This window comes from Urocitellus parryii, chromosome 15 (genome assembly GCF_045843805.1).
Source record: "Urocitellus parryii isolate mUroPar1 chromosome 15, mUroPar1.hap1, whole genome shotgun sequence".
Classification (NCBI taxonomy): domain Eukaryota; kingdom Metazoa; phylum Chordata; class Mammalia; order Rodentia; family Sciuridae; genus Urocitellus; species Urocitellus parryii.
Genome location: NC_135545.1, coordinates 1,726,254 through 1,743,799, shown reverse-complemented (window position 1 = coordinate 1,743,799; position 17,546 = coordinate 1,726,254). Strand labels below are relative to the sequence as shown.

General features: G+C 38.9%; 1 protein-coding gene across 3 annotated transcripts; it reads right to left on the bottom strand.

Annotated features, from left to right (window-relative positions):
• Positions 1-983: 983 nt before the first annotated feature.
• Positions 984-17,184, bottom strand: Znf583 (zinc finger protein 583). 3 transcript variants are annotated; one of them, XM_026381306.2, is made up of 5 exons: positions 17,089-17,184; positions 14,378-14,477; positions 12,106-12,232; positions 11,582-11,680; positions 984-2,586 (listed from the first exon to the last, which is right to left on the bottom strand). In XM_026381306.2, the coding sequence occupies exons 2-5, from the start codon at positions 14,384-14,386 to the stop codon at positions 1,112-1,114; spliced, it is 1,710 nt and encodes a 569-aa protein (XP_026237091.2). In that variant the 5' UTR covers positions 14,387-14,477; positions 17,089-17,184; the 3' UTR covers positions 984-1,111. The 3 variants fall into 3 exon arrangements, with proteins under 3 accessions (XP_026237091.2, XP_026237092.2, XP_026237093.2); XM_026381307.2 differs by having other exon boundaries at positions 11,582-11,677; XM_026381308.2 differs by having other exon boundaries at positions 11,582-11,656.
• Positions 17,185-17,546: the final 362 nt, after the last annotated feature.

Below are 17,546 nucleotides of genomic sequence, written 5' to 3'. Positions count from 1 at the left end.
ATGTAACAGCTTCTTTAGTTTAAATGAATTCATCCACCTGGAATTAGGAAAGCAGGTCAAACTTTATTCTCTATCTTCACTGGTTACGGATGAAGTTTTATCTAGTTTTAAAAATTTGTTGTTTTGTTTATATGTAAATGAGGAACACATCTCGGTTCTTTTTAAAATCTTTCTCTCTCTCTCTTTTTTTTATCTTTTCTTTTTTTGGAACTGGGAATCAAACCCAGGGCTTTGTGAATGAGAGGCAGATGCTTTGCTGCTGAACCAAATCCCAGCCCTCAGTTCTCTTTTGAAAAGTGATTTTGCATAAAATCTAGCTTCTGAGAACTCTTGAATTTCTAATGAAGTTGTCCTTGTTACCAGTGGTCATGTATCCACATCTCTGCATTCTGAAGTAAAGCCACGTTACCCTGCAGCAGAGACGCTAATGAGAATTGCAGTAGATCTCACCACCTACACTGCTGCTCCTAAGGAAAGGTCTCACAACTGCTCGGCCGACACTCTTGGTCGACTTTCTTATGGTGAAGTTGAACAGCTCTTTCTATGCCATGGTCTTTAATTCTACATTAACATTTGAGTTATTATCATGCTAGGCACTCTGCTGAGCAATTTACATGCATTATTTAACTTTCTCATTAAGTTTTGAGGTAGTACCATTATTATTCCTATAAGACTTAAGTTTACAAAGGAAAAACTGCTTCCTCAAAATTAGGGCTAGAAAATGGAAGAGTCAGGATTGGACACCGGATCTACTGGATGTTAGAATAAGTACTTAATTCTGAATAAATATTCAGGAAGAGAGGGTTTGGGAAGGTAGTCTGGAATAAGGTATTGGCTGTGGGAGGGCAGAAGGCTTTTTAGGTTATTTTGAAAAATGTGATGAGAATGATGGAATGTCAATGAGGGATTTTAATGAGGCAGAAATGATGTGACCTACACCTCTTTTTTTAAAAAAAAAAAATACAAGTTTGGCTGAAATGCTGATGATGGGCAGAGGCAATGGTGCTCTTTGTAAACCAACCAGAAGCCATTTCCATATGCAATAGATTCATATGTATTGGATAAGGGTGATATGATGGAAATGCATTAAATGGGTCAGCTTTTGTACATATTAGGAGATCAAACCTACAGGTCTTGTCAACTGATTAGATGTAGAGGGTGAGGAAGAGGAAATGGTCAAGAATGTCTCCATAGTATGGATTTTCTCATGATGAGAAAGGTGTGCACGCTGCCTGAAAGATTTCCTGCAATCTTTACATTCATAGGGTCTCTCTCCAGTATGAATTCTCTGGTGTAGAGTAAGAGAGCCACTATAGCTAAAGGCTTTCCCACAAATATTACATTCATAAGGCTTCTCTCCAGTATGAATTCTCTGATGCTGAGCAAGGCCTGCATTTTGGCTAAATGTTTTCCTACATTCCTTGCACATATATGGTTTTTCTCCAGTATGACTTCTCTGGTGTTGTGCAAGGGAGGAACTATTGCTAAAGGCCTTCCCACATTCCACACATTCATAGGGCTTCTCTCCAGTGTGAACCCTCTGGTGCTGATCCAGGTATGCAATCTGGCTGAAGGCTTTCCTGCATACTTTGCATTCATAGGGCTTCTCTCCAGTGTGAACCCTCTGGTGCTGAGCCAGGTGTGCGTACTGGCTGAAGGCCTTCCTACATTCCTTACATTCATAGGGTCTCTCTCCTGTATGAATCCTCTGATGTACAATTAGGTATCCACGATGGCTAAAGGCCTTCCCACACACGTGACATACATAAGGTTTCTCTCCTGTGTGAATCCTCTGATGTTGAGCAAGAAATGAACCATTACTAAAGGCCTTTCCACACTCAATACATTCAAAAGGTCTCTCTCCAGTGTGAACCCTCTGGTGCTGAGTCAGGTGGGCGATCTGGCTGAAGGCCTTTTTACATTCCTGACACTGATAAGGCCTCTCTCCAGTGTGAACCCTCTGGTGCTGAGCCAAGTGTGCGTTCTGGCTGAAGGCCTTCCTACATTCTTTACATTCAAAAGGCTTCTCCCCAGTATGTATTCTTTTATGTTGAGCTAGGTTTGCACTCTGGCTGAAGGTTTTCCCACATTCCACACACGCATAGGGTTTCTCTCCAGTATGAATTCTCTGATGGAGAGTAAGTGATGAGCTCTGATTGAAGACCTTCTCACATTCATTACATTTCAAAAGTTTCTTTTCTACATACACCTTCTTATGTTTCATTTCAACAGATTTTTTTCGATAACATCTCTTTTGTGGTTCACACTTATGCACTCTTTCTTTGGTGGGGAATCTCTGATGTATATTTAGTCTTGCATCCAGACTGAATGTTTCCCAGGATTTATTACACTCATTACTTTGATCTTCAGGGAGGATTTCTTTATGAGTGATGGTAAGTTGATCAGAATGTAACTCCTGACTTCCAAACTTGTTCTTAAACCAGTCCTCACTTACACAGTGTTTCCAACTGGGGCACACAAGGCTATGAGAGAGATGGCTTCTTCCCAGTGTCACTGCTTTGGCGGATTCTTGATAAACATCTTGCTTTGATGAAAAGTCACTGTTTTTAAATAGATACTCCCAATCTAAAATATATCAATAAAACAAACATATTTTGTATTTTTTTCATTATAAGAAATTTCTAAAACAAAAATTGGAAAATGAAAATTCAAAATTAATGTCTCAATGCATTCTAAGACTTATGAAAGTACAAACAACGAGAGCTTAAGAAAGGTGATTCAGGAAATAAAATAATCATATATAACCAGTAAGGTGATATTAGAAGAGCAAAACACTGAAGAGGTCATTGAAAATCACAATGCTGTTTCATATCTAAGTTAATATTATAGTCTTCATCTTCCCTCTATTGCTGCAGTTTAATATGCATTCAATCTAAGTTGGTTATTTTTAAAAAGTAGATTTTAAAAACTAAGTGCAGTCTTGCCTGCCTGTAATCGCAGCAACTCAGGAGGCTGAGGACCACAAATTCAAAGCCACAAGACCTAGGCAACAAGACCCTGTCCAAAAAAAAAAAAAAAAAAAAAAGAAGAAGAAGGCCTGAGGATGGGGTTGGTGTATCTCAGTAGTAGAGTGCCCCCTGTGTTCAATTCCAGTAACAACAACAACAACAAAAAGCACCAAGTGTAAAATGTCAAGAATATAGCTAATAAGCCTCCATGGATCCCCCAAAACTAAAGACACACCAGAAGCCTTAGGATGCACATGAAACTGCTTGTTCATCAAGCTATATGTGTAAACTTTTGCAATTAGAGAAAGGTCTTTCTGAGCATAATTTTCTATATGCTAAATTCCAACTAAACATACATTTTCTTTCAATTGATCTTTGAAGCTAAGATTCCTTTACATAAAACAAAAATTTTGTATCGAGCTATTTGCTTTTATTAACAGCCCAGGCCTTAATCTGCCTTCTCCTTTCCAGTGATTTCTTACCAGTGTACATTAAAATCAAAATCCCTAGCCTGGTCTATAGTCCTGTGGGGCCTGTTCTCTGACCCCTTCCACCTGTCCTCCTGCCTACTGGGCTTCAGCTAGTGGGTATTCCCACTTGAAAGTGCCTGCCCTAAATACCTTCTTGCCTCCCTTAGTGGGCTGCACTCAGGGTCTGCTCACACATTACCTCTCTAGGTGACCTTCCTTGACCTCCTAATATAAATTACTACACACTTAGCACTATCTGTTCTTTGTCTGGCACTTCATAGCACTTAACTTAGTTCGCATTATCATACATGTTAATTTAATCTCTGTCATCACGAGAATGGACACTTGTATATGCAGGAACCATCCCTTCCTATTTCTTGAATACCCATTGCCTAGAATAGGCCAGGATTAGGATTGTGAATCAATAACACTTGAAACGCCACATTAATTTGTCCTTTCATTTGAATGATCTGCTTGCACAAATGAAGTAAATGACTGAAATACTACTAGAAAACTGGATATGTCACAGTAGATAAGGAAATGTGGTAGAAAACTATCAAGACAACAGATCTGAATTGCAGCTGATTACTCCTGCTGCCTTTCCTCAATGCTCTTGCAGACTCCTACCCTGTAGCTAAATAATCACACACCAACTCGTGAATGTCCCCTAGAAAGTCAACATGAAGAGGCAGTCCTGAAGACTCAATCTAGGCAAACTCAGGATTAAATTCATAAAACTGTAATAAAAAAATAAAAATAAAAGTAGTGTGATTTTTAATATTAATTTTCAATGGACTGATAAGTGAGGGACCTATATTATATTCATTACAGCCATACAACTCTCAGATTTTAGAATATATCAGAATTACCTACAGAACTTGTTAAAATATAGATTGCTGCACCTCAGGAGGCTGAGGCAGGAGAATCACAAGTTAAAGGCCAACCCTGGCAGCTTAGTGAGACCCCTCCCTCAAAAAAAAATAAGAGTTCACTAAATGCCTACACACAGAAATAGAGTTGGGATGCAGCTTACAGTAGTGCACCCCTGTGTCCAACCCCCAGTACCACAAATAGAAAAAACATGCAGATCACTGGGCCCCATGCACAGAGTTTTTGAGTAGGTCTGGGAAGTGAGCTGAATATCCAAATTTCTAATGAGTTCCCAGGTGACGCTGCTCATCTCAAGATCATATTTTTGAGTACTACTGCCCAACAGCAGCCACTGAAAATATAATGTAAAAAGGGTACACCTAAAAAGCCAGGAAATAAATTAACATTCTAAAACATATTCAAATAAGCTAAAAGAAGAGGAAAACAGAAGAATAAAAGAGCAAAGAAAAAAAAATGATGATGGCAGACCAAAATCAAGCTACCTAAATAATTACAGGTTGAGTATCTCTTATGGTCAGAACCAGAAGTATTCTGGATATTAGATTTTTTTTTTTGCATTTTTGAAAAAAATAGATATATAAATAAAAATAAACATCTTAGGGATGGGACCTAAGTGGAAACACAAAACTAATTTACATTTCATATAAACTTTCATGTAGCTTGGATGTAATTTTATACAATATTTTAAATGATTTTATGGATAAAACAAGTCTCATGGTGTGGAACTTTGCACATACGGCATGTCAGCATTCAAAAGTTTCAGATTTTGGAGAATTTCAGATTTCTGGATTGGGGATGTTCAACCTGCATACTAAATATTGATGGATTTCCTTAGCAGTTAAAGGGTAGCAAGTTTAAGAAAGAAGACCCATGCTGTCCACAGTAACATGCAAACAGTAAGTACAGGCCAGAGTGCCTCTGTTCATACAGATAAAACAGACTTCAAAGGAGAGCATCACCAAAAACAAGGAGGCATATATCACAATGATAAATGATCAAGTCATCAGGAAATTATAATTATTAATGTGTATGCATCTAATGCATAGCCTCATATACCTTAAAACAAAATCTGACAATATTAAGTACTAATGGATACTGTATAATCATAGTAAGTGATTTCAATATGTTATATCCAGCAATTGATAAAACTAGATAAAAATTAGTAGATACATAGAAGATAATGTCTGGATTAACTAACTTGATGTAATTTATATTAATAGAACACTATGCACATCAACTGTACAACAGGTATTGTTGGCATGTTCAATAAGATAGACGGAATGCTGGTTCATAAGCCAAGTCTTAGTAAACAGTATGTTCTTTAACTTCAACAGAATTAAATTCAAAATGAATAAATAATGATGTCTTGTAAAATTCACACATCTGGGAAATTATATAGAAACAATTCATTTCTATATAATTCATGGGTCAAAGAGTTTAATCAAAAAAATCAGAAAATATCTTATATTGACCAATAATGATAATATAACACAAGGAAATTTGTAAGATGTAGCTAAAACAGTACTTAAAGGAAACTCTTTAAGATACTTATAGTAGAAAAAAACCTAAAAGTATAAACATCAAGAATCTAAGTGAGAAGAAAAACCACAATAAACCCAATGAAAATAGGAAAAAAAAAAAAAGCTAACTAGAGAAAATAACAAAATAGAAAACAATTGACAGAGAAGTCCAAACCAAAAGTAGGTTCACTGAAAAGATCACTGATTAGGGAAAAAAAAAAAAAAAGAATAGAAGTCAGAAAAATCAGAGCTTTAAAGAGGAGTCTGGTGTGATCGAATGCACTTGGAATCCTAGCCATGCAGGAGGCTAAGGCAGGAGGATCACAGGTTCAAGGCCAGCCTCAGCCACTTAGAAAGTCCCTGTCTCAGAATAAAAATACAAGGGGCTGGGGATGCAGCTCAATGGTAGAGCACCCCTGCATTTAATTCCCAGTACCATAGACAAAACACAAAACAACAAAAAACAAACTGAAAAGAATTATCATATACCCTATATACATTAAGAAGAAAATATTATGAACAACATATACATAAACTGGACAACTCAAATAAACTGTACAAATCCCCTGAAAGATATACCCTACTATAGTTGATTCAAGAATTATATAACAAAAATAACCCTTATATCCATTAAATCTATTAATGGATAAAAATATTCCACATAAACAACATTCCAGGCATAGATGTCTTAACTATTGAATTCCACCAGTGTAGGGGAAAAACAATACTATTATACCCAACTTTTTCATAAAATAGGAGAGGATGAAATACTTCCCAACTTGTTTCCATAATGCCAGCATTATCTTGGTAAGGAAATTACAAAAGGGTAAATCCATGTAGCATATGAACATAAATGTAAAATATTACTTGGGTGTACATTACAGTCTCCTTTCTATTTTAGCACACTTGAAAATTTCTGTAATAAACAGTGCAGAAATTATCAAAGTGATTGCTTAACTAAACTACTATAGTGACAGAAATATATCAAAATTATTGGAACATTTAAACAAGCATATAAAACAGTACTATTTTTCACATATTTTGAAAATGTCCTCTCAATTTCAGCGTTGAAGTTATATTGTTTTCTAAGCAATAAACTCCAGTATATATAAAAAAAATGTAAATTTTTTTTTTTTTTTTTTTTTTTTTTTTTACAGAGAGTGAGAGAGGAGAGAGTGAGAATTTTTAATATTTATTTATTTATTTTTTTTAAAGTTCTCGGCGGACACAACATCTTTGTTGGTATGTGGTGCTGAGGATGCATGCCAGGCGAGCGCGCTACCGCCTGAGCCACATCCCCAGCCCAAAAAATGTAAAATATTTAGTCAAACTTTGCCAAATCAAATGCAGGACAATATGAAAAGCATAATCTTGACCAAGTAGAGTTTTATCCCTGGAAAGCAAATTGGTTTAATATTTGAAAATCATCAATGCAATTCATCATATTAATACAGAATAAAGATGAAAAACTGCGTGATCATGTTTAGAATGAGTATTTGACCCACTATAAAAAATTTTAGGGGCTGGGGCTAGAGCTCAGCGGTAGAACACTTGCCTAGCATGTGTGAGGCACTGGGTTCAATTCTCAGCACCACATATAAATAAATGAATAACATAAAGATCCATCAATATCTAAAAAATATATTTTAAAAGGAATTGCATTGAATTCATCAAGATTATCTAAGGAAAGAACTATAGCTTATATCAAGGGAATAGGGATAGAATACATTTCCTCTCAAGAATGGCACAACATAAATATATTTGTTCTTACCACTTGTATTCAACATTGTATAGGAGATGCTAGCTATTGCAATACATCAAGAAAAAGAAATGATCAGAAAGAAATAAAACTGTATATGCAGATGTTATAACTGTGTTTTTTAAAAATCCTCAGAAATATATAAAAGAATTCCTATAATCCTATATGAAACTCTTTAAGATACTTATAGTAGAAATGAGTTAATATAAAAACACTTTACATTCTTTGCATACAAGCAGAACACTATTGGAAAACAGAATTTTTAAAAATTATATTTATAGTGATACCCAAAAACCATAAAAGATTCAGGAAAAAATTTAAAAAGCTATACAACATCACTACACTAGATACTATAAAGTAATCCTATGAGAAATTAAAGTATACTAAATGGCTTATTAAAACACACTCATGGGGGCTGAAGTTGTGGCTCAGTAGTAGAGTGACTGCTTAGCATGTGTGAGGCATTGGGTTGGATCCCCAGCACCACATAAAAATAAATAAATAAAAGTATTATCTCCATCTACAACTACAAAAATATTAAAAAAAAACATACTCATGATTAGAAGAATCAAAAAAAATTTTTTTTCAGGGAGGGATTACCTGGGATTGAACTCAGGGGCACTTGACCACTGAGCCACATCCCCAGCCCTATTTTGTATTTTATTTAGAGACAGGGTCTCACTGAGTTGCTTATTGCTTTGCCACTGTTGAGGCTGGCTTTGAATTCATGATCTTCCCGCCCCAGCCTCCTGAGCTGCTGGGATTATAGGCATGTGCAACTGCACCTAGCTAAAAATGTTGTTAAGGTGTCACTTCTCACTCAATGGGTACATGGATTCAACATAATCCCAACCAAAACCCAACCTTGTTGAAGAGAAATTCTAAACTTCATTGTAAAATGCAAATGACTTCCAATAGTCAAAGTGATTTAACAAATGGCACAATCTGATATCAAAATTAATCATAATGCTACAGCAATCAAGGCAATGTGGTTCTGGTGAAAGGATAAATGTATAAATTTCCAGGTGCAGTGGTACCTGCCTGAAACCCCAGTGGCTTGGGAGACTGACACAGGAGGATCTCAAGTTCAAGACCAGCCTCAGCAACCTAAAGAGACCCTAAGCAACTCAGTGAGACCCCGTTTTAAAAACAAAATAAAAAGCTGGGAATGTATCTCAATGGTAAATTGCCCCCAGGTTAATCCCCAGTACAAATAGAACAGAACAGAACAAAACTACAATACCACCATTAAAATGACTTAGATTAAAATTAATACTGATAATAATAATATTTTTTGAGGGCATAAAGCAAACAAGATGCTTATATATTGCTAAAGGTTATGTACAATGGACAGTCCCTTTGGGAATCTTTGGCAGTTTCTTATGAAGTTAAACGTATAATTATCATATGACCTAGTTTAGATATTTACTCAAGAGAAATGAAAAGAACTGTCTACCCAATGTTCTTCACATGACCGCTTCATAGCAGCTTTATTTATAATAGCCCAAACTGGAAACAACACAGGTGGGTGATCTGTTTATCCATTCACAATGGATGCTATTCAATGTAAAACTCCTCACCAATCAAAGGATCAATGTGGGACTGAGGTTGTGGCTCAGTGGTAAAGCGCTTGCCTCGAGTGTGAGGCACTGGGTTGAATCTTCACCACCAGGTAAAAACAAAGATACGGTGTGTCCACCTACAACTAAAAAGATAATAACCACAAAAAAAGGAGCCACATATTCATACATGAACAGTGTGGGCAGATTTCAAGATCATCATGCCAAGTAAGAGATGCTGGACAGAACCTAAGCCACAGTAGATGATTTCATTTAGTTTGGCTGCAACCTAATCTAATGTGACAAAGAAAATATCAGTATTCACTTGGAACTGGAGATGGAGAAAAGGGTGGACTGCACAGAGCTAGATGTAATCTTTTTTTCTTTTTCCTTTTTTTTTTTTTTGTGGTACAAGGGATGAAACTGGGGTCTTGGACATGCTCTACTCAGCTATTCCTCCAACCCATAAGTAGTCTTTTGGTATCTAAATACTATGTGGCTTGATTGTGGAGAAGATTTAAGGATATATGCAAATATCAGAACTACTTAAGTTGTATAATTTATGTAGATACAATTTACTGTTTATAAATATCCTTAATATTAATAGGATCTGATAAAATACAATAGAATAAGTAGATCAAAATATATTAAAACCAGAAAATTATTTTTTAAACAATTCTTCAGTGAAAGGGAACTTTAAAATTGTAGATTATTTGGGAAATGGCAATAACAAAACTTTTAAATGTCAAAGTCTGTAGGAGAGAGTTCTAGAAAAAGATTTAAAATACATAGCTCTTAATAATTTCATTACTGAATAAAAGAAAATGAAATTAACATATTAAGCTCTCATTTCAGCAACATAGAGAACAAAATAAATAAGAAAATTAGAAGGAAAAAGTCAGTAAGGGAAGAAAAGCAAAAGAACAAAGAACTGAAAAAGAGAAGAGCAGTAACACTAAAAAGAGAAATCCATTAGCTGGGTCTTGAAAAAGAAAACTGATTTATGAGTGGCAACCTAATAAATTAAAAAAAAAAAAACAATGACTATATAAAATAAGAAACTTGCCAGGCGTGGTGGCACATGCCTGCAATCCTGGCAATTCAGTAGGCTGAGGCAGAGAGATCAAAAGTTCAAGGTCAGCCTCCGCAACTTAGACCAAGTCTAAAAAAAAAAAAAGGCTGGGGCTGGGGTAGGGCTGGGGCTGGGGCTGGGGCTGGGGATCTGGCTCAATGGTAGACTGCCCCAGTACTATCAAAGAAAAGACTAAAGAACTGGGAGAGCGCTCGCCTAGCATGTGCAAGGCTCTGGGTTCAATCCTCAGCACCACATATAAATAAATAAAATAAAGCTTAAAAAAAAGATTATTTTGTTCAGAATCATGGGAAAAAAATCTGATAATGAAACGGATAGTTATATAGAAAAATTTTTTTAACCAAAGACAAACCTACAGAGTCAATTTAATACAAAGGACCCTGAGAAAGTTGTCAAAGATCTGCTTTTGATAAGACTTTAAGTCTTTACCTCTCAAACTCTCAAGACAGGTGATCTCATTCATTCACACTCACATCTTTAAATTAGATTTTTTTTTGAACCTCTGTCTTCCAGTCCAGTTGCATGTTGCATTTCTACACTTGGAAACCTTCATATGTCATGAGAATAAATTTTTTTCCCCAGCAAAATTCCTCATCTTTCCTCCTACCAAGATATTTTCTTATGATTGTTTCTATTAAGTATCACCTTCCAGTTACTTAGACTTGAAAATAAAACTATAGCTGGGCATGGTGGCCAATGCCTGTAATCCCAGAGGTTCGGGAGGCTGAGGCAGGAGGATCACAAGTTCAAAGCCAGCCTCAGCAAAAGTGAGGTACTAAGCAAGTCAGTGAGACCCTATTCCTAAATAAAATACAAAATAGGCCTCGGATGTGGCTCAGTGGTCGAGTACCCTTGAGTTCAATCCCTGGTATGCCAATTAAAAAAAAAAATAGAAATGCTTTATTTTTTTTTTATGGTTTATAAAACTCTTTAATAATCCCAAGAATTTAGCAAGGTGTTGTGCTCAAAACAGAAACTCAGTGAAATAATAAGTAAATAAAAAATGAATCAATCCTTCAATCAAAGGAATAAATATCTGGAAAGGAACAAAGTCTGAATTTAAACAAATAGAATGAATAACTAGTGCAAAACTAGACAAGGACAAGGAGACACTGACATTTGGACCCAGAGATCAGGAAAATGAGTCATCGGAGAAGGTAATAATTTTCGAGAGAAGATATACAAAAACAATAAATCAAGGCACTATGCTAAAAATATTACTTCTCAGGCCTCTGCTTTGAATAGAGCCCCCAGGAGGCATCCATTCTGAGCTGAAGCTACACTGTCCCTAGCAGTGTGCCTCCTAGTTCTCTCACTCACCAGGGCATGTTCCTCTTGTTCCTTCCTTCTTCACAATCCAGGGCTCTTTTCCTTGCTCCAATAATGAGATCACATCTGGCTTAGAAAAAGAAATCCCTGCTTATAAGAGATAAAAGAGGAATTAGCCACACCTGTAAATTAGTCAAGTTTCTTGGTCATCAGGACTGGGGGGGGGGGGCGGGGGGCATCATAGGAAGAAGATAAAGAAGTGGTAAAATATTCTGAAAAATGGGGAAGATGAAATTGCAGGACCATACTAATGAAGATACCAATTCTACAAAACTCCACCTATTTGGGGGAGCATAAGAAAAAAGACTTTTATATGGGGTCTTGCTATGCTGGCCAGGCTGGCCCTGCTGGGCTCTACAACTCTCCTGTCACAGCCTCTGAGGTAGATGAGACTACAGGCACACACCAGGGCACCCCGCTCAGGAAAGAATCCTTCAGGAGGCACACTGGAGGCTCTCCAAACACTGGAACGAAAACCTGCAGAGAAATTTTGAATTATAAGGAGTCCTCCTTACCCAGTGATACCAGGCTCCTATAGTTCTCCAACATGACCTTCCTGTACAAAGTCCTCTGAGTGGGGTTCAGCCATTCCCACTCCTCTTGACTGAAACTTACAGACACATCCCCAAATGTCACCAAATCCTGAAATGACACAAACACATATTTGTTCAATTAGTGTTCAAATCCTACTACGGGCCTAAGTGAGAGAGTTAAATTGTCTTCAGTTTTGGATATAATATTGCATATAGAAAAATCTTCTGACAGTGTACTAAGTTCATAGCAATTCATGTCAAATAACTGGTAGATGACTTTTTTGCTTGCTTTGATGGAAAGTATACAATTTCAGAGAGAATAGCTATTGTGATGGAAAAGATCTACCATACATACATACATACATACGCACACAAAATTGGGCTGACGGAAAACTGTAATCAATCAAGAATAAACTAATAGGTTATGCATACTAAATGTCAGGGCATTTCCCAATCTGGGGAAAGCAGGATACACTAGGGAAGTAAACAAGATATTATATAATAAGTAATGGATGAATATTATTTAAAGTAGTCACTAAAAGGTTATAAAGTTGATAGCACTTAATAAGATAATAAGGGGAAAATGCTTGATTTATCAGAAGGCAAAAAAGGAGAAATAAAGGAACCAAGAAAAAATGGTATAAATGGAAAACAAACAGAAATATGGTAGGTTTAGACACACATTCATGAGTAATAACATTAAATGAAAATGTACTAAACACTAATTAAAAGACCAAGATTACCATATTGGATTTAAAAAAAACAACTATACGCTATTTGTAAGAGTCATACTTTAAATATAATCTCTGTTGGCAGAGATTCTCAAAAGGTATGCATTAAAATAACACTGAGAGACAGGCACAGTGGTGCATGCCTTTAATTCCAGTGACTCAGAAGGCTGAGGCAGGAGGATCATGAGTTCCAACCAAGCTCAGCAAAAGTGAGGTGTTGAGCAACTCAGTGAAACCCTGTCTCTAAATAAAATACAAAAGAGGGCTAGGGATGTGGCTCAGTGGTTGAGTACTCCTGAATCAATCCCCAGTACCAAAAAAAAAAAAAAAAAAAAATCACACTGGGGTGATCATGGTAGACCACACCTACAATCCCATGACACAGGAGGCTGAGGCAGAAGGCTGCAAGTTCTATTGGTAGTGTTGCTATAGATTATTTCTCACTCACCAGGGCATGTTCCTCTTGCAGGCCAAATCTGGCCTGCATTTCTCATACAACCATTCTCTGTATTTTAATCTTTTTTTTTTTTTAATGTTTAACCTACAAAATCTCTAAGTGTAAGGAAGAACGTTTTTTTCTAAGTGAATAATCCATTCTTTCCCCACTGATGTAAAACTATACCAGTTCATTATCATATAATAAGCAAACTAGTAGACGTTAAATTCTACATAGACAATGTCTATTTTTATTTTCCACAGCACTTAGTTAACAGTCTTTAGTAACTACATGTTCAGTGAATGAGTAAATATTTTCCATTCTTATGGAATTCTTATATTTGTTTCTGGACATTATATACTGATCTTTTCATGTTTCTTCTAGTTCCAATTCCATAGGCTATTACAATTTTCATTATTATAGATCTTTTCCAATTTTTAAAAAAATGTAGCTTCAAGTGCTTCCCCCATAACTCTCTTTTTTAAAAAAAGTATCCATTTTCCACATTAATTCCACTAATCTTAACTGGATGGCCTAGAATATCATAGCTGCAGCCTCCTGTGAACTCAGGATGTCCCTAAAATGAGAATTTACTATTCCCATAAAATTCTACCCTTCAAACTCCACCAAAGTACCTTCAAAAAGCCCTGCCTCCGCTGATCCACACTCTTATGCTCAAGATACAATACATCTCACTCCTCAAAATCACCTCAAATAATGTGCTCAGTGGAGGTGCGGAATGTTCCTTGAATAAAGATGAAAATACGAATTAGGGGAAAATAAGGAAGTTCATGGCTTTTCGGGGACTTCCTTTTTTTCTGGAATGAAAGGTATAAGGAGCAAGTCACTCATAAATGAGATTTTTTTAACTTGTTTTTTAAATTTTTATTTTTGTTTATTTTTTAAATTTTCATGTGGTGCCAGGGATCGAACCCAGTACCTCACGCATGCTAGGCAAGTGCTCTACCACTGAGTCCAACACTGGCCCCATAAATGAGATTTTGTTAGGCTATGGCATTATGGAAGAAAAGTTAAATGTTCATATAACCTGAAAAATAAGATGGTGTTTTAGAGAAATGCTTCTTACCTTGGACATGGCTTTAAGACTTCTAAGAGTTTATGAGTTCTTCTGTCCTCCTCCTTCAAATTCCCCTCTGGAAGAGGGGCAGGGTCCTGAGAAAATCGAGCTGGAGAGGGAAAAAGAAACCACAGAGTGCCAGATTAGCTCAGCAGCTCCCAAGGTGACCAGCCTAGAAACAATCTTTCCTTCCCTCTCTTCCTCCGCAACTGAAGCTTTCAGTGTCACTGAATTGAGACATTTATCTAAACTGACAATTGTTTTTCAAAAGAATTCTGAACTTACAATTTACAATTATATCTCAAGAATACAATATACAATTTGTGCATAAATTATCTACTCATTTTAAATTATAAACAATAACTGGAGCTGAGGCTCAGTGATAGAGCACACTGCACATGTGAGGTACTGCGTTTGATCCTCAGCACCACACAAAAATAAATAAATAAAGATACTGTGTCCATCTACAACTAAAAAAACATTCAAAAAAAAAAAAAAAGGACAATAACAGCAACTACAGAATGGTATTATCAAGGAAGGATTTTCCACTCTTTTCATTTATGAAGGCTTTTCACCAGTGGAATTACAGAGGTTGACTCCAGAGGCTGAGGCAAGAGTATCAAGTCTGAGGCCAGCTTCAGCAACTTAGTAGGACCCTGTCTAAAAAAATAAAATCCAAAACATACCCAAAGTGTCATGGTAATAATCAGGCCAAACTGGAAATGAGGTCTTAATTTTTAGTCTTTCTACCAGATGATGATGTTGAAAGGAAATATGTCCAACCTTTTAAAAAGAATTAAGAGAGAAAGCCACCAAGTGAATGTATTAGGGAAAGCACCTTTACACAGAGTGGGCATCAGAGGGGTCATGTTGTCTGAAGACATTAGACAAGAGTCAGGACAACCTGCTTTGGGTCCTGGCTGATAACAAATGCATCTAAAAACCAAGCTCTTGACTTCTCTGAGCATTTCCTGAGAAAGGGTCAATGGAGGTAGGAGACAAGACTCTTGGTGGACAGTCATTGGAACCTCTTAACCCTGAGTTCTTTTCCACTAGAGCTCACTAACTTGAAGAATAAAGCAATAAGCAGCAGCATAGGGCTGGAGGTATAGCTCAGTGGTAGAGTGCTTGTCTAGCATCTGGCATCCCTGAGTTCCATCTCTAGCACTGCAGGGGGAAAAACAAACAAACTAAAACAACAACAACAAAACAGAACAAAGCAGCATAGTGAGTATAAGAAGCTCTAGCTGGGCCCGGTGGCCCACACCTGCAATCCCATCTAACCAGGAAGCTAAGGCCGTAGGAGCCCAAGTTTCAATCTAATCTGGGCAATTTAACAAATTGTGTCTCAAAATAAAACACAAAGAAGGCTGGGGACGTAGTAAAGTGGTAGAGCACTTGCCCAGTATATGGGGTGGAGAGGGCCCTGGGCCTGGGATCAGAAGGCTTAAATTCAAACACCCAGTCCACCACACCCAGCTACCCCCAGTCCAACTGTGTTCAGTCTCACATGGTCCCATAGTGACAGTCTTACACGGTCAGACTCCAAAGGTCATACCATCTGACGCAGTCATAATCCCAGTTACAGGACCTCTGATACATGGTGCCAGGGGTTCGCTGTCACACAGTGTCATGTGCTGTACTGTCACAGTCCAGATCACAGTGTCATGTTGTCACATGGTGACAGACATTCCATCTCAGTCTCATACACTGTTGTGTCCCCCCCACATGCTGACACCGTCTCTTACTGTCACAGTGTTACACACATGCTCTCAGCCTCACAGCAGTGTTCAGGGAGTCACGGGCCCCATCTCACATGATGGGGTGGTCTCATACTGTCATAGAGAGCATCAGACACATTTTCAGTCTCCCACATTGTTACAGGGTGGTACAACCAACACACACTGTCCAGGCTCCCTTGTATAGATTTGTAGATCTCATACTGTCACACAATGTCACAACTTCACTTCCAGTCTTACAGGGTGTCATGGGCCCCCTAATACTTGGTGGCACAATGTCAAACTATCATACTCTGAAAGCCTCAGCTGTGAGCACAGCCTGCGCATGTGAGCGTGGTGTCACCTGTCACACAATGTCACTCTCGTCTCAGTGGCAAGCACAGCCTGTGCACACTTGTGTGGTGTCACACTATCACACACAGTGTCACATTCTCACAGCCTCACATGCCAGCATGGCCCATGCACATTGGCACAGTGTCACACTGTCACACAGTGTCTCAGTCTCAGCTGCAAGCATGGCCCATACACGCCGTTACACTGTCACAGTGTCACACTCAGTCTCAGTTGTGAGCTGGGTCAGCCCACACTATCACAGTATCACACTCAATCTCAGCCATGTGCACAGCCCATGCACGCTGTCACACACAGTGTCACACTCTCAGTGTCAGCCGCGAACACAGCCCATGCACTGTCACTCTGTCACACACAGTGTCACACTCTCAAGTCTCAGCCGCGAACACAGCCCATGCACTCTGTCACGCTGTCACACACAGTGTCACACTCTCAGTCTCAGCAGCGAGGACGGCCCGTGCACGTGGGCGCGATGTCATACTGTCACCCCCACAGTCTCAGCCGCAAGCACGGCCCGCGGGCGCGGTGTCACACCGTCAGACACAGTGTAACATTCAATCTCGGGCGCGGTGTCCCTGGTCGCACAGGTCGCGCCCTCCCACGCCGTCCCCCGGCCCCGGCTCTGCTCACCGCCTCCTCGCTCGGGGCGCGCGGGCGGACCGGGGCTGAACCTCCGCCGACCGCCGCGCTCACAAAGGCGCCGCGCGCCGGCGCAGGCGGCCGAGGCCGCGGGGGCCGCCGGGAGTGGACTGCGGCGCTGGGCGAGCTGGGAGGCTGCGGGGACGCCAGCCGTAGGCTCCGCCCCCGGCGGCGGCGGAGCCTCAGTCCCCTGCCCGCCCACGCCAGGACTGGGGGGCAGGCAGAGTGCGCAGGCGCGACTCGCGGTCGGACGAGTGCGCATGCGCAGCCGTAGTCCCGTCACTACATCCCAGAGCGCCTGCCCCGTGTGGCCGCTGAGTGGCGCCCTGGAGAATCCACTAGGGTAAAGGGATGGCCTTATGAGGACCGAGCCAGGTGTTGACGTCGTCCCCTTTTTCTGGTCTTCTACCTTTTGGGAAATGTCCAACGAACTCGTTTCTCGGTCCTTC

What these genes read in the sequence shown, in the direction of transcription:
- Znf583 (XM_026381306.2), bottom strand. An exon ending in TAGGAGCCTGGTATCACTGG is followed by an intron (nt 11,681 to 12,105) that starts GTAAGGAGGACT and finishes ATCTCTTATAAG; the next exon opens with CAGGGATTTCTTTTTCTAAG. An exon ending in AACAAGAGGAACATGCCCTG is followed by an intron (nt 2,587 to 11,581) that starts GTGAGTGAGAGA and finishes GATATATTTTAG; the next exon opens with ATTGGGAGTATCTATTTAAA.